This window comes from Monodon monoceros, unplaced genomic scaffold (genome assembly GCF_005190385.1).
Source record: "Monodon monoceros isolate NGI ecotype Baffin Bay Population unplaced genomic scaffold, NGI_Narwhal_1 Super_Scaffold_15, whole genome shotgun sequence".
Taxonomy (NCBI): domain Eukaryota; kingdom Metazoa; phylum Chordata; class Mammalia; order Artiodactyla; family Monodontidae; genus Monodon; species Monodon monoceros.
The window spans coordinates 18,667,998-18,695,913 of NW_021703771.1; the positions used below are offsets into that span (position 1 = coordinate 18,667,998).

Below are 27,916 nucleotides of genomic sequence, written 5' to 3' on the forward strand. Positions count from 1 at the left end.
AATAAAGACGCAGACCTACTAGAGAATGGACTTGAGGACACGGGGCAGGGGAAGGGTAAGCTAGGAAGAAGTGAGAGAGTGGCATGGACATATATACACTACCAAACGTAAAATAGATAACTAGTGGGAAGCAGCCACATAGCACAGGGAGATCAGCTCGGTGCTTTGTGACCACCTAGAGGGGTGGGATAGGGAGGGTGGGAGGGAGATGCAAGAGGGAGGAGATATGGGGATATATGTATATGAATAGCTGATTTACTTTGTCATAAAGCAGAAACTAACAGATTGTAATGCAATTATACTCCAATAAAGATGTTAAAAAATAAGACATACATGTGTAGTCCTAAAAATTATAAGATTAATTTTTCTTAACTTTAATAAAAAGTTGACACGCTAAACAGAAAAAAAAAAAAAACAGATTAGCTGTGGAGTGGTGGGACATTTCTACATCTCTAAATTCTCACCAGTATTCCTCTCTAAACAATTCTTGGTGTTTGGAAAGATGAAAAATCACTTTGGGGAAAATCACAATGGCACATAATCTCATGTTTTGTGCAGCCCTAGGTCCACTCACAGCCCGTGACAATTTGTTTCCTCCAATCTCTCTGTGTTTAATAAAAGTCCCAGGTCTACATGGAGTTCTCAAGTCACCATGTTGAACACTTGTACACCTTTAGCAGAATAAAACTGGGAACTGAGAGGACAAAAAGTAGGAAACTAATTTAGAAAGCAAATTAGAAAATTACCTCGCATTTGAATCTACAGCTTGATTGGTTAGAGATTAGTGTCACTTCCTTTAGAATTGGGGTGTGGGGAGGCTCAACTGTATGAGGGCAGAGAGGTGAGAGTCCCTGAGAGGTCTCTGCATCAGGAAAGGGACTGCTGAGTTAGTCCCATCACAATGGTACTGCTGTCTTCTCAGACGCTGAATCACATCAGCAATAGAATAAGAAATGACTTCCTAATCTCTAATCTAACCTTATTTAGGGTCACCAAACCGAGCAAAGAAACACAACAGACACCTTCTTCACAGAGCCTTCCCAATGTCTCCCGGCTGGAACAATATGGCAGCTGCACTGCTGTGCACTGACATCACGATCACCTGTGTTCCTGTCCTCTCCCCCCCATCTAGGCTAGAAGATCACTGAAGGCAGAGACTATGGCTTCTTATCTCTTACTACATTTTACAAAGTCTTCAAAACTTTGTTTTTAAATAAAGAACAGAAAAGAGCATTTTCCCACCTACCTTCTCCTCTAGTATCAAGCAATATGTACATTTTTACTATTTGCAAAAGCAATTTCCTCGCTTCCAAAATGCACAGGTACATATTATTCTCTCCCTATTCCCTGCGCACACTAATTACTTTCCTTTTTTAAAGTATTACATCCTGTCACAACCTTAAAAGAATTTTACTGGAAAATGACACACTTCTATAGATTGTGTCTGTTTTCTGCTATGTTTTTATTTTTTTTAAGAGTGAAATGTTATAATTATTTAGGTATAAACAATTGTGGCTCAAGTTGCAATCTATTCTTTTGTATTTAAAACAAATGCTGTGTGATAATTAACGTTATGTGTCAACTTGGCTAGACCATGGTACCTAGATGTTTGGCCAAACACCAGTCTTGATGTCGTTGTGAAGGTACTTTTCAGTTGAGATTAACATTTAAATCAGTAGAGTAAAGCAGATACCCTCCATAATGTGGGTGGGCCTTACCCAATCAGTTGAAAGACTTAAGAGAAAAAACGTGGAGGTCCCCTGAGGAAGACGAGATTCTGCTTCCAAACTGCCCCCAGGCTCAAGCTGCAACATTAGCTCTTCCCTGGGCCTTCAGCCTGCCCACCCATCCTGCAAATTTCACACCTGCCAGCCACCACAATTGTGTGAGCCAGTTCCCTAAAATAAACCCCTCCTCTATCTCTATCTCTATTTCTATCTATATCTATCTATATACCCATAACTATATCTATACAGTCTGTTGGTTCTGTTTCTCTAGAGAATGCTCTTTTAAATAAAGTCTAGTGAAATTATGAAGTTAAAATCAGATGGATAAATTACTAGATCTATATCTAATTTTGTAGATATGGTAGATATTAGATATAAAGCCAGTAATTTGATCTGAAAGAATTTGAATTATAGAATGACTATATTTATTTAAATTATTTAAAGCAGTTTGTCCCTTATATATGACAGTGTATAGCTTTTAGACCCACCTATCTCTTTAAAAGATATATTCTCAAACTATAGAACTCAGAAAAGCAGGGTATGTTTAAGCTTTGAAAACAGGTAACAGTGCCATTTATTTTTAAAATTTTTACTGTAAAAAAAATTAAAGACTCCTCAGTGGATGCACTGGCAAAATTTCACAGTTGGCTCCCTCAATGAGACAGAAGAAACTAGTGTTCTTTCATTGAAATCAAATGAAAAATAACTGTTACAACCTGACTGTGTATATACAGAAAAAAAAGAAGAGAAGCAAAGTAATGCACTAAAGTACAGGGCATGAAGTGGGATTCAGAAATAAACTGTACACTGTTACTTTTCTGATTCTGGTTTAGAATATGAAAGGCAACAAATAAACAAAAGTACTGGCAGTTTGAGAGAGATGAGTCTTAAAACTCCAGATGCTGCATCTGTACCACAATGAAATTTGTACTCGAATGTCTTCATTAAGGTCAATTTGCTTAAGATATTATCTAGCAACTTACAAATCACATCCTGTCATCGCTGTATTACTAGCTTATGACAGTTTGCATTTTTGTTTGAAAAGATTGGCCCATAAATATGCTATCTTCATGTCACCCCTTTGAGAAATGAACTAGTTGGTATACCTTTTACGTACCATATATGCTCTTAAAAAGGCATTTCAATCCTGCTTCAGTCAAAACCCTCTCAAATAACAGAAACCTAATAGAAATGCTAGCACTGAGTGGAAATCAGCATGTATCCAGAGTTACTTATTTATTAAAATAATAAGGGTAGTCTTGCCTAGGAACAATACTGTGTAAAAATTAATAAGGTGTTAAAAATGACTATATTATTGAAATGGCTGGCTTTAGCATATATATCATTTTTCAGCAGTTTTAAGACGAAAAGGAATTATTACAAAGTATTTGACACCTTAGATGTCATTACAAAACAACTGGGAGCTTGCAGGTGGAACACACAAACAGCATAAGCCTGGGCTGTTATTGAGAAGCATGAGCTTCACTGGAGAAAGAACTGGATGCAGGCAGGACACAATAAATCATTATCACTGTTCACCCAAGTGCCAAGAATTCATATTCAGAGTATAATAATTGGCACCTCACGGGATTTCAAACAAATGTTTTGGCTAAAAATGGCTGCCTGAAGTTCTTTCATTCCAATACAAATGCAATATCTAGTTTTCCCTATTAAATGTTTCATAGAATACTCCGGCCACAGGCATAATCTCTGATGCAACTATAACCTAGATTTTGCGCAGACTGTGCACAGGCTAGTCAACCAGGAGAGGAATTTCATGATCTTAGAAAAGTTCATTTCCTTCAGGCATGAACAGTACAGATACAGCCCACGCCATCCAATGGAGGCAAATTAGGGAGGCCATGTACTTACATGGCCTTGGTCATCCAGTTCGTTGTTGGTGAGCTTCAGCTTGTCGAAACTGATCACTTGTCTCATCCAAGTCTCCCCTGAGGCAGGCGAGTCTGGATGAATGTACACCCGGGGTGGCACAGGGGAATCAGCGTTGCCCGCCACCATCCATTTAGAGCTGTGGTAAACATACCTAGAAGGCAATGACAAGGCTCAGTTTGTGAACTGTTGCTTTCTTGGAATTTCCAACTCAGTAGACTCAGACAAAATCTGCACCCTTTAAAAAGTCTAAAATTTGACGATTTGCTCTTTACATTCAATGCATATAAGAATTCAAGCACTTTTTAAAAACTCTCTGAAGCAGTGGTAACCTACTGACCACTCAAAGTGGTATGTTAAGGATTTAGTGAAAAATATGCACACTATTCCCACCATAAATGCAAGTGTTTTAATTTGGATGAATCACACTTAAACACATTAGACATTCTGTCTGTATTCTGATGTTTTCCATTTTTCATCTGGATGTTCAATTGACATGAAGAAACTAAGTTCTCAATCTCCCCTTTAACGAAATCTCAAAAATACTTGAGAGTTATACCTTAAAGTGTCCCACTTTCTTTATCACTTCCCATTTTACGCTTATGTTCAAACTGATGAGATAGATGGTAGAAAGGCAAGGGGAAATTGTCAGAACTTTCAGTAAATTTATTTTCATAGGGAAAAAAGTTCTATCTATTATCATTTATAATTATTTTTTCTAACTCTATTACACTATAAACTGAGGATATTCTGTTTAATTTTAAAAGTTTGTAAAATCATAAAACATAGGCCTTTATCTCCTATATTTCTCTTTGTTTTGACTATTGTAAGAAAATTCTTTAAGTTTTTTATACCACTAATTAAAATACACATCAAACTTTAAAAATTATGATATATCTAATTAACATTACCTTTCTAACTAAGAGACAAAACATCTTATTCTATTTGTGTATGTCAACTATATTGACTCTATAAAAATAATCATTTAAATAACAATGTTTCAAGTAGTATATAAGACAATAATGTTTAATCTTATATTCAGACCATCATTTATTAATGTTAATTTAAAATACACTAATTCAAAAAATAGAAACTAGTATATGGATGATTGACTTAGAAAAGGGTAGAAAATGAAATTATATACTTCAATGTTTTTCTTCCATTTGTTTCAAAATATGGCATACAATTTAAAGCAACAATTTACAAATAGTCTCAGAGAATTCTACCAGTATATATGCAAATTTCTTTTTAAAATAGCATGAAACAGTTTCATAATATCTCTGGTGAGGCTCACTGTTTCAATATGGTCACACATTTCATTCTCTTTTGAGTTCAATATGCCTTCTATTCTTTAATTCCTTTTCTTGGGAAAAAATACATTATCACAAAATAAAGAATAATAATAAAAACAATTCCCCTTAATTGATATAGTGCAATTTCAATAAATAAGCTCCTAAGTGCATGGCCTTTTGTGAATATTAATTTTACATTCTAATAAATCACAATCACTTTTCATTTCACCAAATACCATTCTTTGATAGCAGAGAATACGCCAAAAATATTTGTTTCTACCATTGTTGAAAAAGTTGGAAAATAAAATGCAAATCTTAGAAATGCAAGAAAAGCAGCACAATGAATATAGAGCTATTGCCAAACTAAATAGAGTGATATGCTCTGTCAAAACCTTGAAAAAGTATGCATATTGAATAGTTCAAAAATCCACACCCACTAAGAGAATAAATGCTACATGTTACATATTCTTTGTGAAACATTCTCAACACAAATGCTAAAAACAATTTTTTTCTTGAGAAGCAATATAAGTGAAAGCAAATTTATGTTTTATAATTTGATCTTTTATAATATGGCATCTTAATACTTGAAATTTTTCTTGCTTTATGTGTGAATAATAAGGATCAGTTAAGTAAAATAAACCATCCAAAATATATGGAAGAGATCTGGAGAAAGAAATAGAAGACAAACTTAGAAGAAAAAGGAATAATTTCTAAGCTCATTAGAATTACATTGTCTTCCTAAGGGCAAAACCCAAATTAGAATATGGATTTAAAACCAAGTAAACTTAAAGAATAAACTTCAATGCCTTCTAGCTTCTATCATGTAGTAGATAATTTTAGCAAAGCTCCCTAATGAATTATTTAATTAAAATAAGGGATACAACTTTAAAGAGTAATAAAAACCAAATCTGATTTCATTTAAAAACTTACTAAATGCTCTAGCTGTTTATTTAAAAGACAGAAACAAAGAAATTTAAAGCAGCATCTTCCGATTTTCCACTCAGAATTTCCTTTTTTAAATGTTAGCATTTTTTTTTAAACATCTTTATTGGAGTATAATTGCTTTACAATGGTGTTTTAGTTTCTGCTTTATAACAAAGTGAATCAGTTCAGCTCCTCAGTAAAATAAAAAGAATTGCCATTGACGACTGTTGATTTGCTTACTTGCAGAAGGGAAAGCAAAGGTTGGTTTGATACTGAAGAAAGTATCTTTTCCAACTTTGCTTGATATCTAGATAAATATATTCTCTCAAAGTCCAAACACTACAAAACTTTTTAAAAATTACTGTGTTAACTACCAGCCAAAAAAATAACAGTAAGGTAACAAATTCATTGCCAGCTTAAAGATGTCTTAATATAGTAATGAATTGAGAATTTTTTTTCTAAATTGTAAAATATCTTCAATAATTTTCTCAAATTAAAGGGAAAAAAGCCTGTGAAGAAGCCTATGATTTTGTATGTAACACAATAAAGGGAAATTATTTAAATGTCCAAAAAATCACGAAGAAAATGAAACAATTTGTTAACTGTTATGTATATCTACAAACTTGACTCAACATTTTGTCTCAAAATCCTAATCAAAATGTGAATCAACATTAAAGTCACATTTAGTTTAGCAACACTAAACTGACCCCTTATTAAAATTCCTCAGCACTTAAAGACATTTCTGTATCTACTAAAAGCAAAACAAAATTTTTTTTTCACATTTATTGTAAGAGAAGGCACCATCTAGACTACTGGAAGTGACAGGGTTTGGATTATGGATCTGATAATTCTACAGGCTTCTGGAAACAAATATCATAATCAGCACAGATTAAATAGGCGTATCCTGTAAAATCCCAGCGTTTTCTTATCCTCTGTATCCATCTGATCACTGTACCTGTATCTTTTGTTGTCCACTGGCACAATATCCATGGCAATGTAATATTGCTGGTGAGGATCTAATCCTGATATCTTCACTCTCATTGCTGGAAACATGCGCCTATGTATAAGGGAGGGGAGGAAAGTTGGTTTGGGTTTACACTTGGAGAATGAATAAGCAAAGAAAACTCTCGAATCTGTATTTTTCACATGGAAAAACTTATAACATTCACTTTGGTAATGTAATTCAAAGAATCTGAACACAGGATGTATCAAAACTGAATCATTTAAATGTAATTTGTCCCTGTACTTGCATTCCATGTTTACTGAAATGTCAGTATAGCTAAAAGCGAAAAAAAAAAAAATTGTACACTGAAGAAATAATGGTACAGAAAGCACTTTATTTTTTAAACAAAATTCGGTAAGCAGATTAACTTTAATAATACAAATAATAAAGTGTTCCAAATGGTAGAAATAGAAATTTTGAATTTCTAAAAGTGATAAAATATATTATAATGTGAAATTTTAAAAGGGTTATAAAAAAAAAAGGCACAAGGAGCCAATGTGCCACGCCATAACCAAACAATATGTTCTTTATTGAGACAGGACTTCCTGTCTGCAGCATGGTAAAGGTGAAGTGCAAAAGTTGCTCTAAATTTGAAAGGTATAGTAAAACTTCTTTATTGAAAGCAGAAACTAAACACAATGTATATTTGCCAAATCATTCCTTCCCCCACCATACCCTGAAAATACTTTCTTATTTAACCACACTTACTCAAAATTTGCTAATTAAAATAAATGAAAATCCACATTTCTCTTGGCTTCCCAGAGATGCATATAAAAGGAGATGCTAAAATAAACACACCTATCTTTTAAAAAGGGCACGGCAGCAAGGAATACAGCAGCAAATTATTGTATATAAAAAAACAAATAAAGCAGTTCTCTTAAAAAAACCCAACAACTTTCATCTAATGATTTATGTCTAGGACCCTTCCGGTTAATCTAATTTTTGCTAATTTAACCCTATAACACAAATTTTAGTACTGTTATTTACCAGAAATGTTTCCTATAACAATAAAGCCATTAAAGACCACTTCCAGAGAAAAGAAAGTCCATTATTCCTAACTAGGCATGAGAACAGTTTAATACACTGGCTGTTTTAGTGTTATTTCAGTGCACCTGTAAGATAAAGGTCTTTAACTACATCCTTTATAAGACAACTGTTGCTTTGTGTTGTTGAAGACTGAATTTGGATCATTAATAAAAAGCTCTGTGAAAATGTAGAAGGTAGCATATGGATTCAATAAAATGTTTTTGTAATTTCTAATAAGTTTGGATACTTTTATGCTATCCAGGTTTTTGCCATGTGTGTTTGTGCCCTGAAAGAGTTGTGTGTGCTTTTTAAAGTTTCTTTTAAGGAAGATAGTATTCACCAATTTCACTGCACTAAATGAACTGAAAACTCTAAAACGCAAATATTTCTGTCCCTCCCTCACATTAACATGATTTGTGCAACAAATCAATTTATTTTACTAACTGACGGATGTGCAAATTTCACACTTTCAAAAAAACAGATATAACTTACAAATTTTTTTGGTATTCCTCAGCAAATTTAGGCTAATTTGTTGGATTTCATTTAGAAAAAAAGTAATCACGTAACTGTGAATCTATAAAAAGAATGGTTTTTAAAAATCGGGGCAATTGTTTTTGCAGGGATTAAGCATGTATTACTGGTGATTCCACTAATTTTCATCCTAATCTAATATCAAAATAGCATAACACATCACGTTCTCATACTGCCAGCAAATCTTTTGATAAAGATCCAACTGGAAGTTTCGAATCTAAAAAAGCAAACGATAGTTTGCTAAAGAAAAAACTGCGTTTTTTTAAAAACGGGGGGAGGGGTGGATAATCTGTTCCTTAATTTCAGAAACATAACTAAAGCCTAAATAAATGCCTGCACAGATATGAAGTATGATCACGAATCTATAACTACCCTGCATGCGGATTATCAACAGTAACCGTTACCGCCTCCGCGGCGACAGCGATTTTCTCCTTAGCATCCAACGAGAGGACAGCCGGGCTGTGTCCCTCGCCGGCCGACTGCACTCCAGGTTAGGTAGGCAAAGCCAGTCTCAAAAATGAACCACTACCCGGGGCCTTGTCTGCAGAAACTGTTAACGAGAGACCCCACCGCTCTGGCAGGTCCTTCTTCCCAACCCACCAAGAGGTGGGGTGAGGCCAGAGCCGGGGCCGTTCGCGCCAGCGTGCCCTTTACCTGCCGGCCTTGGTGATGATCATCTCCGTGCCAATCTCGTGAAAGCGCTTCCAGAGCTCAGCTCCCTGCAGATCCACCCGCGGGGCCTGCGGCGAGGGCAGCGGGGTCCCGGGCCGGGCCAGGGCGGGCACCGGGGACCCCTTCGGGGAGTCTCCTGGGGATGCCAGTGGGGAAGCGCCCTGCAGGAAGCCGTCCTCACAGCCGCCTGGGCAGCAAAGCGCAGAGAGGGGTAACCGGTGAGGGCTCGAAATGGGAAACCTGGTGGGGAGATGAACCCCCGAGGGCGGCTGGGGAGAGGAAAAGGACCGCGAGGAAAGGGGAAGCTTTCTTGCCATCCGGCCCTTAAAACAAACAGGCCCACGGGTGGGTAAATACGCGCTCCGCCAGCCAAAGGGACGGACACTCGACTTTCAAGTAGGGCCCTCTCGGTCCCCAAGTCTCAAGTCCCGCAGAGGCGTGCGGCCAGCGTCCACCCCACCCTCCCTGCTTCCGCCCGGTCAAGGCCCCAAAATAAGTTTTGTGCCGCATCCGGAGTCTGGGATGCATGCCCAACGGAGCCTGAGATGGGTTCCCGAGTCCAGATCCGCAGTGCAGGCCCCGACACACCCCACGCCATGGAGAGCACGGAGCAAAAGCGCCTGGCGCCCCGGCTCCTGGTCCCAAGCGCTTGGGCCTCCCTTCGTAATAGGCGTCCGAGGCGCCTTGCTTCGGGCCCGGCCGGAGGCATCCTCTAGAAAGCTCTTCAAACACCGCTCTCGCCAAACTCCCCGGCCGCCCGGAGCTTCTTAGCAAAGCAGCAGCGGGAAGAGAAGAGCACGAAAAACAAGCCCACGATCGCCGTCGGCCTCGGCAGCGGGAATCAAGAGAGGAAGGCAAGGGAACCGCTCAGCTACCCCTCGGGAAACCACGTTTGCAAATATGCCGCCCTCTTCCTGGTTTGCCCAAACCGTTTAGGCATTCGTTTCGGTTTTGGGGGTGTGGGTATGCCGTCGCTCCCCCCACTCCCATGCTTTTAAAAGTTAGGAAAGAAAAAAGAGCACCCAGGGGCTGGAAGCCCAAGGGAGGCAGATGCGGAAAGCACAGATCTGCACCGCCGAGCGCCGCAAACTGCAGCTGCTGAGGGCGCGGCGTGAGTGGGCGGTGGTGGCAGCAGCAGCCTGAGAAACCAGGCTGAAAGGGGCATTTTACTGTCTGGAGGGTGACCCGAGTTGCGCGGCGAGAGCGTCCAGGGCAGCGCGAGCTTTGCGCCCTGACACCCAGGCTAGCGCTCTGATGGCTGAGTTGCCCCGGGCGCACAGGGACACCGCGCGCGCGCACGCCCACAACTCGCAGTAGTTCAGGTTCTCCGCGGCAGTACTGGCCCGTGGGACCGGGAGAGGACGTCTAAGGAAGAAGTTAGGCGGGAAGGGGCTGACTCACCCGCGGCTCCGCGGGAACCGCAGCTCCGCTCCAGGTCTGCACAGCTCCGGATGGGCCCGGATGCCGCCCCAGCCGGCGGCGAGAGCGCAGTGCCTTCGTCTCCCTCAGAGGAGCCCTTTTCTCCGGCGGCGCCGCCGCGGCTGCAGCCTCCGTCATCTAAGGCCCCGGCCGCCTCCTCTGCGCCCAGCTTTCGCCTCTTCTTCTGAAGCTGTTGCTGCTTCTCGGCGCCGATCAGTGCCTCCACGGAGAAGGCGTGCGCCTTAAGGCTTAGCATGCTGCACGGCGAGCCCCTCCGCTTCTCGGCCATCCCCGCCGCCCGGCGCCCGCCCCTCGCTCATATACACAAGCGCAGGCACACGCACACACTCGCTCTCCTTCCCCTACCAAAATCTGAACGACTCTCGGGGCCTCCCGCAGGCCCAGATCTGCCCTCTTCCCCGCCCGGGCAAAAACAAATTTGGCGTTTCCTCTCTCGCGCTTGTGTTGGGATCCCAGGAACCAGCGACGCGCCCGCCAAGTTTCCTTCCCTCGGTCTCTCGCGCGCTCTCTCAGTGATGGACTCTTTCGCTCCCACCCCCTCCACCTCTTCCTGCAGCTCCAAGATCTGCCTCGACTGATGCGCCAGAGAGGACTAACATGGGTAAAAAACACTCTGCGGACACAAATTAGGGATTGTAATTGAAATTTGTTGCCTTGATCTGTCAGCACTTCCAGGCAGGAGAGCGGTGGGAAGAACTTGCTCATTAGTGTCAATAAAGGGGCGGGGGCGGAGTCCGGGGCCCTGTCAATCACCGAGACGGCCAGCCAATCAGGAGGCGCCGACTCCGCTCCGCCCGCGCCCACTTCCTTACAAGGTCGCAAAAAACCTAAAGTGGAAAGCGCCGCCGTCTGGCTTGGAAGTGCCAGCCCGGGCCCTGAACCGGGTCAGTCTCCCTGCCTCCCACAGCCAGTCCAGTCCGGGAGTCTCCAGCTTTCCCCACCGGGACCTGGAAAGGCTGAGGCTCCTGGCTTTAAACCGAAATGATCACCACATTAGAATATCAAGAATTTTTCAAGAAACCTTAAGTTCCAGTCCCATTCCCTTATCACTTAATATTGCTACAACTCAGAACATTTTGAGGAGTGGGGAGAATTCACATCCACCAGGCCCGTCTTTTCTCTTGGACACATTCTGCATTTAGTAACACCCACTCTGCGCCGGGCGTGGCACTAGACTTATTTGTTTTACTCCGTGGATTTTTCTTGGGGAGGGAGGGGGAATTCAAGATACGTTTAAATCCTTTATATTTAGGAGAGCAAAATTTTACCCCATTATTGCTCAGTCCTTTATATGAACCAGTCAGAAAAAGCACGCTCTTTCCGGAGTCTCCCATTTCTTTCGAACAATGATCGCTAATTTAAACCTGGTATTTTAATTTTTATGTCTTTAATGATAAGGACTTAGCTTTAAGACCCCTAAACACTTCGCAGAGTGAAATAAGTTTTAAGATGCAATAAAATTTCCATTGCAGTTTTAGAAAACGTCTCTGTGATTTAACGTAACTTCATGTTTGCCCTGTTTTTGCCAGGTAGCTACTTCTTTTCTCAGGCTTTTAAAGAGCCAACATGTTTCTTTAAAACAATTTTTTTAAACCTCTTTTTAATTGAATAACACTTAACATGTATCTGTACAGTTTGTTTTGTAGTTTCAACTCGACTTTTGCTCTGGATTAACAAAAATAATGGATGTGATGTAAATAGAGCAAGTCTCTTTGTAGAATAAAACTCATCATGGATATTACTATTAAATCTCTGGTATAAAATACACGACAAAGGATTGAGGGTTTTTTTGTTTGTTTTTTGTTTTCTCTCCCTCGCTCTGTTTAACCTCCACACTGTTGGCTGCCCCATTATCTCTTACTTCTCTCTTAGTTTCCAGTACAGTGATTCAGGCAGTAGCTTCGCCACTGCGATCTTTTTACCGTAGCTCCAGGGGGAACTCGCAGTTCCTCCAAGGAAACCAGAAGAGCGGGAACCAGAGCGGGCGGTGCTCAGAGGCGTCTCCGCACGCGCCGCCCGGCGGGCCCAGCAGCCTCAGGGTCAAACACGACTCCCTAACAACCTGAAGAGGAGGCCTCTTTTAAAAGATTGAGAATCAGACTCAACTAGGAGGATGTGTTTTGCATTTGCAAGAAATGGCTTTGCGAACGGTCTGGAGCGGTCCGGACCTCGGTGGACCTCCAGAGTCCGCGGCGACCTAGGCGTGTAGTACAGCCTTAAAAGTTAAGCGCAAACCTGGTTTCTGAAGCCTGCCCGAAGACGGGCGCAAGCCCGGCAGAGCGAAGAGGCCGCCTGTAGGGCTGGGGCAGGGAGTGGGGAGGGATGCGCTGGAGGGAGGGCCGCAGACCTGGCAGGAGGCTGCCCACCGAGCTCCGCGCGTCTGGGGCATCTGAAGCCAGCAACCGCAGCCTGCGGAGACCGAGCGCCCCGCTCCACGCCCAGGCTTTCAGTGCCCCAAGGAGGAGCGACCCGAGGCTCCTCTGAGCTGCCCTTGCGGACTTGGAGAGGTGGAGGCGCTGAGGCCCAAGGGTGGAGTCGCCGGGGCCCTGAGGCCTACTCCGGGGGAACGGCTCCTCTGGAGAAACCCCAGGCCGCCAGGGACGAACGCGGTTTTCCAGACGCGAAGCCTGCTTTGTAGACGGGTTCTTGTCCGTTTACAGGCCCCGCTGCTCAAAACTGATTTAGAAGGGACTACCTGGGCCTGCAGGGCCCCAAGGCCTCCTATGATCCCTACGCCGCTTCTTTCTCCTTTACCCCAGGCAGCGAGGGGCGCAGCCCTCGGGACGCCGGGGACTTGCGCCCCACAGACAAGCTGGAAAGTCGGGCCTCACACACATCCACTATGTCAGATAGAACGTGGCCCTTAAAAATAATCCAGATGTGCCCTGGGCGCCCGGGACAGGACCAACTCTGGTCTCCTTAGTCCAAATCCAGGCTGGGCTTTGGGAACCACAGCGACAGAGCCGCACCGCCGCTCTCCACCTTGGGCTCGCATGGAATCCGGCTCAGACTCCGGGACCCAGCGGGACCAGCTGCCCCCGACCCCACGAAGCAGAAGGTCGCAGACCTCAGCTCACCCCCGACCTTCGCTCCCGAGAGGGGAAGCCGAGCTTCTCCAGGAGCCTGAGGGAAGGAAGGCGGGTTTGGCAGGCTGGCGGAGTCTCGGCCTTCGAAGCGCTGGCGAAGCCACCACACTAATCGGGCGTTTTCTCAAAAGCGTGGCACGCGCGTGCCAGAGTAGAGCCAGGGCCTTGCACTTTGCCAGTCAAGAGAGCAAAGGAAGCGGGGACAGGGCGCAAACTGGCGGGAGAAAAACTCGACAGGGTGCACCCGTGCACGTGCCTGTATGTGCGTGGATGCGCGTGTGTGCACCTGCGAGGGTGGAAACATGGGTGGGCATGTGTACCGGGGAGCGTGTGCCTCTCGTCACTTTAAGAGAGAAAATGTCTGTTCCCAGTATGAGCTATGGTAAAGAAACGATTAAAACTGAATTAAACTGTCAGGCCTCTGGCATGACTAGCACGGCTCTATTTCAAATAAAAGTCATCCAGGGAAGAACGTTATCAGAGTGGGCTTCTCTCAGGAACTTGGGCGGGGAGAGAGGGAAGGACACAAGAGCCTTGCGAATGGTACCTAGTGGAATCTGTGTCCAGCCAGTTAGCAAAACTATCGCGGGAGGGGGGTGGGCGTTGAAAAGCGTAGTCAGTTCCTCTTCCTTATTTTTCTCTGTGCATTTTTAAATTAGACAGTTCCAAAAGATTTTTTTAAACGCATTCTGTCGGTTTCCGCTGTGCTTTCTCAGCCTAGAGCCTGTTCACACTATATATAGTGTAACATATATATGTTTGGAGAGAGCTTGCTATTTCCACTTACCTGATGTAGCTACTTGTATTTATAAACAGTTACTTATTTTTAAATTCTGAATTTAAAAATTCTATGCGTTAGGATTTCATTCTCTAGATAGACTTCTTTTTTCTTTTACACTTGACGGTGGCCATAAGAGTTTCTAACCCTTACGATTAATTTCCCACACTCAAGACATGACACAGGAGGTGAGCCCTGGCACACAAGACAGTCTGTTCTTGGCCCTTGAATGGGAGTTGCTTCAGGTGGTCCCCAAGTTTCCGAACAGGCGGGATCCGGACTTCCTTCCCATGCGCTAAAAAAAACAAACAAAAAAAAAACTTTATTATTAGCTAGAAGATTAACCTAGCGAGAAGTACAGAAATAGACGGGAGAGTGGGGGTGAGCAAGGGCCCAATCCTAGCACCAAGGGTGGTACTTATTTGGCTGCCTTAATTTGTAACAGTTTGGGAAGAAGGTACATCCTAATTGGGGGCGTGGACGTCAGAGCCGCCGAGTCACCAGGCAGCACCTTACTCGCTGGCTGGGGCTCCCTCTCTCCTCCCTTCCTTCCCTTACCGTCTTCCACTCTCTTCGTTATCTGCCCTGCTATTCTTCTCGCCTCTCCCTCTGATCTGGGTTAATAAAAACAATAAATTATAACCTGTATAAGTTTACAAAGAGTAATTTACGGGAGTAAATTCAGTCGGCCAGGGGCTGGACCGCTGCGCTCTCGAGGGCTTCCTTCCTGCCTGGTCTCCGGCTGCAGCTGCAAACCCAGGCCCCGTGGAGAAAGCGATCCCGAACCGCGATTCCTCGCGGCTTGCTTCTGTCGTGGATTTGCACACACACACACACACAGCACTGTCCCACATGTTGGCGATTGTTTATCATTCTCCTCCTCCAACAAGTCTCTTAAGTATTCTCATCAGCTGAGACCGAGTCTCGATAGCAAAGAAATCGCGCAGCCCACCAAAGTGCTCTTCGGGGCTCCCGAGCGCCCAAACTCAGTTTGGGGTCCGGAGAGATTCCTTTTAGTGCTGGTTTTTCAATCAATGCTCAATTCTCGGTGAGGTTTAGGGGAGGTGCGCTGTTTGGAGAGAGCAAAAGGCGTGTACTCTAATGGTAAGCTTGTCGTCATTACTCCCTCCCTCCCTCCACTTCCAGTTCTCCAGGGAAAGGTAAAGGAAGGGAGAAGTGAGGCCCCTGACCCACCAAGTCGAGGGGCTGTGAGGACGTAATAAACCTGTAATGTATCCGGAAGAAAACTCACTCGGCTGGACGAATGAGCTTCGCCACTCATGTCCAATTTCCAGCAGTATCTGCTCTACCTCCAGATGATGCGAATTATTTTTCACCCTGTGCATGAAAAACCGCCCCCTTCACTTCCTCATTCATTGACCTACACTCCTCTGACGACACTACTACAGTAAGGGGTTAGTAACAGAAATGTCCAAGAAGGAAACACTTGTCTCTATCACTAATGCCTGATCCAAATACAAGCTGGCTTCAAGGAGGTAATGAAATTAACACCTAGATGTAAATGGATACCCAAAGATGGGTAGATGGACATTGCTGAATTGCAACAGGTCAATTTGGACATAAATCAAACTGAGACAATGAATGGGGAAATTAATATTCTCTAAATAGTTAATGGGCATTTTAATAGTTTATGCTTTATAAAATGATGTTTAAATTGATATTTAAGATATGCAGCTTCATATTCTTTGAATTAAATATTTAATGCTATTTTTCCCCATAAACAAAGATTTTCTTGAGTCTGCTGGTTTAATTAAATGAATTGAAAAGGGAACTGACTGCCTGTTTAGGCTCCAATAAGTAGGTAGGATGTTTAGCTTTTTATACAAATTATTACACCCTCTAATTGGCTGTAAATTGGGCCCTGTTCTCCTATTTCACATCTGTAGATACCCACAGTTATTAAACAGTGAAAATTCTGTGGGCATTTATATAATCTGCTGAAAGTACGAACAATAAAGAATGTGGCTGAAATTTATTCATATTTTTGTACTGACAGATGAGGCATTTCAGTTTCAGCTGAATGAAAAGACTTTTAACAGATTAATTTAAGGCTAGCACTGGAACTGCACGAAAAGAAGTGAGCTATTGAAAAATTCTATTAAAAATGATCCCTGAATTTGAACACATGGGCAAAAAATTGGAGAACAAGCTTTGACTTTTCTACATTACTTTTGGTTTTGCTTTGTTTTCACTTTTAATTGTGTAAACTTCTCCATCCTTAAACGAGTGTAAGATGAACAATTAAGATAGCTGAAAAATGAACGAGTTTAAGGTTTTCCCCGTTTTTGATATAAAAATATTAAAATTTTTCTCAAACAAAATAATCTTACTGGAATACACTTCCAACCTGGGTGTTCAGGAAGAGCCAAATTAGAATCTTCAAGCAAAAGAACAGTAATAACAAGAGGATCTTTACCAAAACATTTAGAAATTTTGGAAATGTTGCTTGTAAAGAATTCTCAGCATATATAACACTGCATTTCCAAATTCAGTCTCAAGAAGAAAGAGAGGAAAAAAGCTATCCAGGCCAAGCACAATAGGTGATGTAAATTTTGAATAACTAGCATTTCTAGAAAGACTTGTGCTTTTTCCTGTTAACTTTTACTCTTTGGTGCAGGTTCCTTCTCAAATTACATAAAATGTACTTTAAGAAGCACTCACTACCTGCTACAGATGTCCAGGAAAAACTGAATTATGGAAGTCGGAAACATATGGCAGTTGCCTATTGCAAAAGGAAGGTACATATGAAAGTTATAAATTTCTTTCTTTAAGTCCGCGTTGTAAATGCATTTTATAGGGTTCACAGTATGTATTACACCTGTAGATTTCATTTTTGAAATATACGTTTTTAGGAGAAATTTGTGGCTTGGGATTCTAAGAGAAAGAACTCGTCTTGATGTGTTAGAAATAAAGAAAAAACAACAAATAAAAATAAATATGTGGAGAGGCAAACATTTTTCTTTTAATTTCCCAGTTGGTTACAGTGAAAAGGACATCAGACCATCTATTGGCAAAGGATTACTCACAACACAGGAGTTGCCCGTCAGCAGAGCACGCTGCATTTACTGAGTTCCAGCTCTGAAGAAGCAGAGACGTCAACCTGAGCAAAACCAGTTTGGGGGTCGATATAGAAAACACCAGATTAAGAATTGGATCACACAAATGTCAAAACCACACCAATATAATTTGTTTTTGAGAAAAATTTCCAACTACTTGATGATCTTTTTCCCCATCAAAATATTAGATTTAATTTAATTTTATTTAATGCCTTTGAAACGTTTTTTTGAAGTCATAATTTAATATTATATATTCGGTATGGATACCAAGCACTATCAACTACCAAGATATCGTCTCTTAAACCTTCAAAGTTATTTGAAAATAATCCCTCCAACTTTCTACCTGAAGCCCCCTTTGGTATCTTTAAATTTAATTTTAATTTGTGGATCTTAAGAGTCACAGTCTCCTGTTCCATTTTATTTGGAGAAATGTTAGAAGCATGTTGTGTGAATGGTCTTGGTCAAAAAGAAGTTTAAACAAATATATACTTGTTTAATACCCTAAGACTGGGGCAGGTGCCTACATTTAGGGTCGCTGTGGGTTCACGTCAAGAAAACCGTCTTCAGATTCCCCTTGTGGAAGCTAGGGAAACGCTCCTGCCTGATCTCCGTTTTGCTGTGTTAGAATGAAATTTACTTGCTGGGGTGAGGGTTGTGTGAAATAATGCCAAAATAATAGCAGATGCTCTCCACCCTGGCAGAACTTTTATTTGGTTGCGTTTTGAATTCCCCTAAGTGATCAATTGTTGAGTGGTCGCCTGAGTGGGTTTTCTCTTTTCCAGCTGCCTTACTGAAGGCCAGTCCTGCCCAGGCTTTAGACCATTCGATCTATGTGCCGCGGTAAGATATCGAGCTTTCATTATTGGGGGCTTCCAGACAGGTGGAGGAGAAGAATGCCTGAGGCGCAGAAAAGACTATCAGATTCTTTTCTGCTTATTCACAGAAATTTGGGGACATGGAAAGTGCCAAGAAATTTCTGGTTTCCTTCTCCAAGTCTTAGGTCGTTTCCAGAGCTCCCACCCTGTCCTGCCCAGACGGTTCTCGTTAACTTTTACAATTGGAGCTCTTCAAGAGGACCCCCCCAAGATAGCATATATTATTTAATAACAAAAACAGCAGTAACGGTAAAAAGAAATAAAGAAATCAGTCCAGTTTCCAGGGTACCCTAGAAACCCCAAGGCAGATCCGACTGGTAAAACATTTACGAATTCACATTCTCGATGAGGTTCCATGCCTAAAATTAAAATCCAGTCTGGGTGTCTGAAGCTCGTTTTGCTTTGGTCAATACCTGCGTTTTCTTTAATTTTGTTTCCGTTCCCTCCTGGGTTTCGTGCTTCCCCCCCCCATTTGCAAAGACAATCTGATTTACAGTTTGACTGAGAGTTGCATTTCTGTTTAGAAGCTGAAACGTCCAAGTCAGTTAGCCAAATTATTCCCCGACGGCTCCAATATTGCGCCAGAGTCCCAGAGTCAGTTATTTTTATGTCTGACTGTATTTCAAATGTGCAAGGTGATAAATAAAACACGCCTCAAGCTGCAAACTATCTCAGTGTGATGAGGAACAATTGACAAAAATTAACTCAGCCAAAGCGTTGGGGTTCTCGCGAGCGGCTGGAGCATAAATCAGTATCCTGGCAGCTTCGGGAAGCAGCGCGCTTGAAGCCGCGCGCCCGCTGCAGCCGCGATTTTTCCAGCAGCCGCTGGGCTCGCCTAGCTCGAGTGAGCGAGGCTCGGCCACGGGGATCCGAGAGGGAATCGGATTCCACTCCGAGTTCAGAGTCATCCGAGGAAGGGACATGTTAGGGGAGAAAGGCATGGCCACGCCTAAGCGACTCCGTAATTTATCACTGAGACTTCTCCAGTGGGTTGTGTGCGAGTGAAGTCAAGAGGACTAGGAAGGCAAACTCGGGGGTGGGGGGTTGAGCAGGGAGTAACAACCCCCAACTTTCTCTGGATCCCAGAGGAGCGTCTTTGATTGCTCAAGTCGCTTGAAAAGGAGATTCGTCTCAGCTATTAATTAAACCTATTTTACGGAAAATCAAGGAAGGCGCCTGGAAAGCTCTCTGCGTTAGCGCTGTTACTGCTTGGAGTCCGGAGCCCGCCTGCATATTCACTCCCCAGTGCACACGCCGAGTCCTCGCCCCCTTCTCCAGAGCGAGGTGGCTGGCCGCGACACCCAGGAGACATGGGTCAGGCAGGGCGGAAGGTGTTCGGGTCGGTTGCCGCCGGCCCTCGCCACCTGTTGGAGAGACCAAGTCTAAGATCCCGCGCCCCCGGGCGGACTCGCGCTCAGCGGCCACAGGGAGTCAAGGCTGACGAGCCGCGGGTTTCTGTTGCTAAGAGCAAAGAACAGCCCTTTCGGTGCTAAGTGCACAGTAAGTGCGAAGAATAAATACATCATCTCCCGGGTCGGCTCTCTCGGAAAGGCCTCTCAGCCCCCTGCAGTTCAGAGCCCGCTGAGGGTTATTGATTAGAGCCGGCGCCCGCGCCGCGCCGCGCCTGCGCCTCTGCTCGCTGGTTGAGAAGGGCGCGCTGCCCCGGCCACTGCGCACCACTCGCCTGGCGCGGCGCTAGCTCCTCCGAGGGGAACTAAAAATAAGGATCATCAAAAGCCTCAGAGACGTCCCCAGACCCAGGAGACCGCACAACCACGCTGACGACGTCCCAGGCCTCGCCCCACCCTGCCTGGGAAGCCTGAGCTGCACCGCAGAGCCCGGACACAGCGGGCGCGGCGTGTGCGCATGTGTGCATGCGTGAGCGTGCGTGTGCGTGCGGATTCGCCGCGGGCCGTCAGTCCCAGTGGCCGCGGGAGACGGGCAGTGTCTGGAGGAGGGGGGAGGAGGCCATTTTTGTCTTCTATAGCTTCGAATCAAGACTCTCCTTTTAAAAATGGGTTAAAGAACAAAGTGAGTGAAAACCTAAGCGCCCCCTCTCCCTCCGCAGGAAGCTCTAGTTCCGGGGCTGCGCGGGCCCCGTTTCTCCGGGAGTTAGCGCACGGGAGTTGGGCGCCCACCGCGTCCGCTGCTGAGGTCGGGCGGCCGCATCCCGGGGCACCTGGGCCTCTTCGTGGCTCCTGGACTCCACGGCGCAGGCCTCGTCTCGCGCTCGGCTCGGCAATCCCGGGCCCCTGACCTCTGTAGCCGAGCCGCCCACCGCTTCCTCCCCTGAGGGCGTAAACCCGAATCCACTCTGGCCTCGGGCCTCGGCCTGCGCCTTGGCCGGCGGACCGCCCGGCTCTGAGGATTCTAGGCGATGGGGAGGCGGGCTGAGCTCCCCTCCTGACGGGATTCCGCACGCATCTGTTTCGGGACCCTGGCCGTGTCCCGGCCTTAACCTCCTCAGCGTTACAACGGGGATAATAAACCTTGCTGGCTCGCCCGCCAGGTGGTAGCTGGATAATATATTCCGGTGGAGGACTGAGGAGGGTTGGCAAAGACTGTCGACTATTCCGCTGGGTGGCCGTTCGCAGCCCTCCCAGATTGGAGGGTGGAGGGCGGGGGTAGTTCAGCCCCCGGCCTGCGACCTCCCGGAAGAAAGGGGCTCGTGGTCGTTTAGGTTGCGCAGAGCCCGCCACGCTTCCGGCTGGGGCACGTGGCGCCCTTGGGGACCTTCGGCCTCACTGTCCCGAGCTCGGCCTGGGGCGGAGCAGCCTTCTCGGCACCCTGTACTGGGCTCTGCGCGGACCCCACCGTCTCGCCGAGGGCAGCAGCCGTAGGAGACTCCGGAACTTCTGGCCAGAGCAGGAGCTGAGCGTCCCCGACTGAACTCAGGCAGAAAGGGAAGCCCTGTAGGTTGTCCTGATCTGCGGACGCAGTGGAGGCGACCCTGAGTCTTGCAGGAAAACCAACCCCAGAGAAGACATTGGCCTCTGATGGTCAGACCTCCGCGGAGAGTATCAAAGAAGGAAGTCCCACCAACTCTTCACAAAACTATAAAACCATCTAAAAAAAGTAAGCGTCCGTATGGATTGAGGGAAACAGTTGAGAATTAAAAGGTAAATAGAAGGAGAAACTTGAAAGGAGTATTAATGTACATTTTCTTTGCACCTGAGTTCAGGTTAACCCTCAAACAAAAAAGGACTTAAATTTCCCTAGGCCCTGGGCCTGCTAGCGCGTAGTTGCCAGGCCCGTTCCCGTGACCTGTTACCATTATCAGTGCGACAGATAGTGGGCGAGGAATGAGCTTCTCGTTGTCATTTCCATTTATAACTGCAGGGCACGCTACTGATGAACTTTCTTGACTTTTCTCATTAGTGAGGTTCTCTTGGGTTTTTTGTTGCTGTTTGTTTTGTTGTTTAGAAAGGCACATTTCACAAGTTTGTAAGTAGGTCAACTGTTGCAAACTGTCCCATCTTGAATCATATAGCAGAGGAAAAAATGAATACAAAATAACCTGTATATGGGGGTAGTGAGCTAAGATGGCTATGGGCTTTCAGTTGCATAGTTATTTCTAAGAAGACTTCATTTGAAGAAATGAAAAACATTTTGGGGCAGTTACGGTTACGTTAGTACATGTTGTGGAAATAAGCTTGCAGTTAGAGAAAAATTATTAGAAACAGCTGTGATGTTAATGTTTCAAAACCCAAAGTGCTCAGTATGCTCAGTATCTACTTTTCATAATTTTTTCTTGTGCATCCAAATAGTGCACTACTCTGTGTGTAATATAAGACACTTGTTTAATAAAGCAAATGATTGTCTGTGTCAGGGAGATTTGGTCCTCTTTCCCTCTCCCAGTCCATGTGCAGAGCAGATCAAAGACCTGATTACCACTGTCTTTCCAAAGGCACCAGATGGTATCTTGATTTTTTTTTCAGATATTTTAGCAATATAATTCAAAGGACTAAAGAATGTGTGTGATGCTACAGATGAAAGCTGTACCCAGGTAAATTATTTTTTAAATTAATGTCATGCCTACTAAATGTTATTCCACTAAAGTTTTGAGGAGTCTCATGAGAATATATATAATGAGTAAATATATAAATGGCAAGTAAAGGTTAGAACCAAGTAAAATAGCAATCACAATCCAGAATCAAGATAAGAAGACAATAACTCTGATATGCATGTGGAGTACTACACAGTTATTAAACAGGAACTTTGGATTTGTCTCCAAGCTTCCTAGCAGCAAGAGTAAAGAGCAAAACAAGATCCTTATAGTGCACAGGGAGAAATCTAATCAGTTCCTTATAGTAAGCAATAGTTCCCTAAAATGATAATGATGATGATAGTAACGATGCTAGCAGCAGCAGCTGTTCCATTTGGGAGATCAACTGCCCTTCCCCTCCCTGCCTCCCAAGTTCCAACACATTCAGATACTCTTCTTGGGTTGTTTTTACTTTGTTACAGTTAGGCTAAAAGCTGCTTCTCTGCATAGAGGCAGTTTAGCATCTGGAAGGAACTTTGGAATCAGAGACAGCTGAATTCAGTACTGGCTTTTGCACTTAGGGTTCTGCTGTAACCCTTGGCAAGGCATTTAATGTCTCTCTCTGAGACCCAGTTTTCTTTATAAAGTGGAGACAGTTTATCCCATTGGCTTATAGGAGATAGTTTTCTACATCCTGACACTAAGAAACTCTTGGTGTGAGGCTGTTGCTGTTTTTATTTTCCTTCACATAACACAAATGTTAGTTTCCTTTCTCCTTTTCCACAGCTACACAGCATTCAATGCCACTTCTACCTTTGGGCCTCAGAGCAAATGAGAATGCCAGGCTTTAGACTTGAAGACCTGTCAGTACAGTTATATGAGCAAGGTCCCTGAGGTCCTTTACTCTCCCTACTTACCTGTAGTATTTTTCTGGGGAGAGAAGGGGGTATTGGTAACATGGACCTTGTCTTAAATCAGCAAGTGTAAAAGGGCGTCAGTCCCTGAGGCTGCAGGTCCCCAGGTGGGTTCTATACAGCAGCGCCACTCCTAGTCACCAGTGGGGATGGCAACTGTCTGGATGACCTTGATAATGAGGTGAGTCATTCCATGAATGAGTTCCAGGAGAAGGCAGATAGATCTCTTGAGTATTTTTTTGGAGGGGAAAAGAGCACTACAGTTGTGCAGGCGACTATAGAAAGTCAGTAATCTCGTAAGTATTGAGGATTTGGGGCAGGAGCTAAATACAAGGTGAGCCTCCCCTTTCCCGCATCCTCCCTCACCCTGCCTCTTACTGTGTAGAGCTTCTAAACTGAGTACTTGCGAAGAATCCAGTAGTGGCTCTAGGTTTTATGGAGACAGGTTCTCTGTCCTGGATCCACCACCTAAGACTATCCAAGCAGTTGGAAACTCTCACCTTTCTCCTGCTAAAGCTTGCAGGTTGATAACGGGTTAAATATCAATCTAGTGTATCCAAGTCTTTGTATTTTCCAAGTTAGTTGTATCTTAGAAAAGAATGAAGGTGTATATGTGCATGTGTGACCTGTTCTACAAGATTGTAAGCCTCCCAAGGTCAAAAACGTCATGGTGTTTGTGCATTGACTGAATTTGGAACAGCAGATCATTTGTTTCAGGTTGAGGTGGCCCCAAGACTAAGATGCTAAGAAGCACACTTGTGCTTGTTGTTTGTGGAGTACAGGCCAAATGATCCAGAATAAATCTCCAGCTTCTCTCCTTAGCAAATGCACAGAATATGGCAGAAGGGAAGCAGCCTTTATGACGGCTTTTTGTGATGGATTTTTTCTCAGCTAATTAGGTGCATAGTGGGTATCGAGCAGTGTGGTGTGCAGCCAGCAGTGGGGTCCACCTGGCCCTGGGAAGGGGTTTAGAGAGGCCTACCTGTTCTGTGGCATGGATTTCGTGGCCACGTTTGCCCACTCTCTGAAGCTCTCTCAGGGGAAGGGAAAGAAGGAGTGAGAAGACAGCTATACTCTGTTAAAGTATATGAATCTGAATTCCTCTGCTGGTTTTAATGGATTCCAGAATTAAGGCTGAAGGCAGAACCAGTAGACTGTTTTCTAGAACAATGCTGTGAGAGAAGGATACAGTAAATTCTCACAATAAGGCATTTCCTTGCTTCCTCTATCAATTGGGTCATTGAGCCTACAGCCCAGCCCATCCCTCCGTCCTCTATGCTTACCTTTAACTGGAGCTCCTCCAAGCAGCCCTTCATGCTGTGGCCCACCCAGAGCCTCAGCCTGGGCCAGCTGGTACAGCACTCCTGTATTTCCTCCCTGGAAAACTGGTGCTTCTAGAGCTTGTGCTACTATTGCTTGCAGCCACCAAGTTGCTAAACTTGCCTGTTGCCTTGGTTACTGATACTATCTCCACAGTCACCCCAGCTTCCCATCGCTGGGCCTGCATACATGCTTGGGTGTTAGATGTTTGAGGCCCTGCTAAAGTGCTTCCTTCTTGCCTGTGTCGGGTTGGGCTGGGATGGTCCAGATCACTTGTCTTTTCTTCCTGCTGTGGATTCTTCTGGTTCTTCCTTCTCTGCCTTCACCCACACAGCCGTAAAAGTGAGCTAATGCACTCTGGCCATTCCTTCTAAAAGTCCCCTCTTTGACTGGCAGGCCCAAAGGTATGGAATGGTACTTCCTGTGCACCTCTCCTTGTAGCTGCAGGAAGTACCCATGTACCCACATGTGAAGGCTGGTTGCTGGTCCCCTTCAGGCCAGTTAGGTTTCCTTGAGTTCACTTGAATGCACATTCATCCCCATCCGTTTGTGGTGCATTTATCATATAAGTTTCAGGCTTATTTATTTTAGAAAATTTCAACATTGTAGAAGTTACGTATTAGTCATGGAAAGTAATGCTAACTGCTATATCATACAATCCTTGAATAACAGTGGAATAACCCAATACTAGTTTACTTCTCACTTACTTAAGAGGCCCACGTGGGTCAGGTGGCATCTTTCCTCCAGTTGGTGACTCAGGCACCCAGGCTGACTCCTTGTAGCTATGCCATTTGGAACTTGACTTCCAAGTTTGCCGTGGAAACAGAAGAATGTATGGGGGAAGCACACCTATTCTTAATGACCTCAGCTTTGAAGTGACACTTATGACCTCTGTTCACACCGGAAAGCAATCCCAAAGCCCCTTGTACCTGCAAAGGAATCTGGAGAATATAGTATTTTTTTCCCCAGGAAAATAGAAGTAAATTTGATTTTTCTCTGTTACAAGTTTTGAAGGGAAACCCCACTCTTTTCTGTATAAGGTAATGTCCAAGGCTAGTATGCTCCAGACTCAAAAGGACAGAGAAAATAGAATGCACTGTTTAATCAGGTATAAAAACTAAGATGAGTACTATAGGCCAATATTTGGTTTTTGCTTTTACGGAGCTGATTCAAGGACAAAGTTCTCTTTGAGGTCAGGGAGAATTACATTCCATGGAATTGAAACAAGGTGTCTGGAGGAAAATGAGGATGTGACGAGCCAAAGGATCTCCACTTATTGTGGAAACAGCTGTATCAGTGTTAAAAGCCCTAAATCCATCTATTACAGATCTCCATAGTGTTTTTATTGCCAGAGTAGTTTCCAGTGACTTGGAACTTGGGAAGGTTTAGCCAACAAGCTATAGTGATATTCCAAAATCCAGGAATTAATCATGTCTTTTCTGGCCTTTTACTTTTAGTCCTAATAGATGCTATCAGCACTCTCCCTTCCTTCTCTGTCTTGGTTAACATTTTATTTGTACCTTTAATGATTTAACAGATGTCAAACTTTGTTATGGGTTTGACAAGGGTTGTGCTTGAACGTCCTTGCCCGGGGCCGGTTCGTTTATGAGGGGATAACAGACCACTGATGTCATTTTCATGTGCTTTGATGGAAGTTTTAGTGTCCCAACTCCCCTTTGGACAGAGTTTTACACTTTTAAAGTGGTTGCAGCCTTCTTGTTAAGTTCTTTTCCCAACACACTCTTGCATTTTACTTTCTCACTGAACAGTATATTGTAATACCATTTAGGATAGTTGGTTCAACACCAGTACGCTCAAATTTTCCAGATGAGAAGTATAGTTAAGAGAAGAAAACTCTAAATCTCCTCTTTTTTAAGAGAGATGATGGACATCACACATTGATCTGTAGTTCTGGTCTTCGAAGAGACTAGAAAAACCTTTGTGCTGTCTGTTCTTAGAATAGTTGCATTTATTGTTTAAAATAGCCTGACTTATTATTTTCATTCCTGAACTTATGTGTGAGGAGGTCTTAGAAGTCCTGCCAGAACTTTAGAAGCCACTTGATTGGTTAATGCTCACTGGACAGATTCAAAGCACCTAAGGAAGGCTCTGGCCAAAGAGAGAAGCTAAATGGGGATCCCTTGAGTGCCAGGAGACATATGTCATGAGCTATACTGATCGTGGAGAAGACCTGGCCTTTACCTTCAGTAGTTTATAGCTAAATGAACTGTGTGAAAAATCAAAAATAAATTAACTGTATTAATAGGGCAGGAAAAGCATGGTCAGAGGCAAACCAATGATAATACCTAAAGGAAATGAAGGTGAAAATATTTGGCGGGTATTCTTTCATGCAGAAGTTTTTTAGAAAAATGCCCAAATAGGAGTCAGGGTCAAGTGAAGGAAAAAGAGTTGAGAGGTTGTTTCTGGTGCAGATCCTTTAACTTACTGCCTATATGACTTTGAGGGAAGTTCTTTAACTTTTAGGCGCCTCTGTTTCCTCATCCAAGAAATAGAGTAATGTGGACCCTGGCAAACACATTAACTGATTGTGGATCAGATGAGACAGTATATTTGAAAGTGCTTTAAAATGGTAAAGTGCTGTGCAGGTAGCTTCCCAACCCCACATCCACACACAAACTGTTGTGGCTCTTCATTGCGGCACAAGGAAAGAATCCCACAGGAAACAGCATTTCTGGGTGGAGGTGGTGTGGAGGTGATCATTTTTTTGGTATGTTGTTTGGCACCATAAGTACATGTAAAAACAGTAATGTTGGTAGAGACCATTTTTTCCCCCAAAGTTCACTTCCAGCTGCTAAAATCATCTGCTACGTGAATGGAAACATAAGTACGGTAGTATGTGGCACTTGGTGATGGCTCCAGATCAATTCTTTGACAATCAATTTGCCAAATTACCAATTGCAGGAAACCATCAGGTATATATCTTTTACCAGGGTGGAGAAGGTTTGTAAAGAGCCTTTTCACCAGCAGAAGTAGAGGCAGGGCCAGGGCATACGCCTGCAGAAATAGAAAAGGCTGTAAAGTGTGTTTAAAGGAAAGCTCATCCATCCACATCTTACATGCTGAGTGCTGGAGAATTGTTTCAGCATCTGAAATGTGAATCACATGGGAAATTGATAACTGAGCTGCCCTCTCCAGTCATTTGTGAAAACTACTGGTGTGAACAATCACCAAAACTAATCTTTTGAAAAAATTCAACAATAACTCAGTGAATCGGTCATTCAGAAACTTTGTCAGACCAGTAAGGGGTGACCATTGATCACTGATTCAAATGAGAGTGGGTTGGATCTAAATTGCTTTCCGTATCCGTGTGTGTGTGTGTGTGTGTGTGTGTGTGTGTGTGTGTGTGTGTGTGTGT

General features: G+C 43.8%; 1 protein-coding gene across 1 annotated transcript in view; it reads right to left on the bottom strand.

Annotated features, from left to right (window-relative positions):
* TBX18 (T-box 18) overlaps positions 1 to 10,824 on the bottom strand; it is a 27,186-nt gene extending 16,362 nt beyond the window's left edge. Inside the window, exons 1-4 of the mRNA XM_029224083.1 lie at positions 10,467 to 10,824; positions 9,048 to 9,252; positions 6,789 to 6,890; positions 3,600 to 3,771 (exon numbers count right to left, since the gene is read on the bottom strand). Of these exons, the coding sequence (XP_029079916.1) occupies positions 3,600 to 3,771; positions 6,789 to 6,890; positions 9,048 to 9,252; positions 10,467 to 10,773 (786 nt within the window). The 5' untranslated portion in view covers positions 10,774 to 10,824. The remainder of the gene's footprint in view (positions 1 to 3,599; positions 3,772 to 6,788; positions 6,891 to 9,047; positions 9,253 to 10,466) is intronic.
* Between the last annotated feature and the right edge of the window lie 17,092 nt (positions 10,825 to 27,916).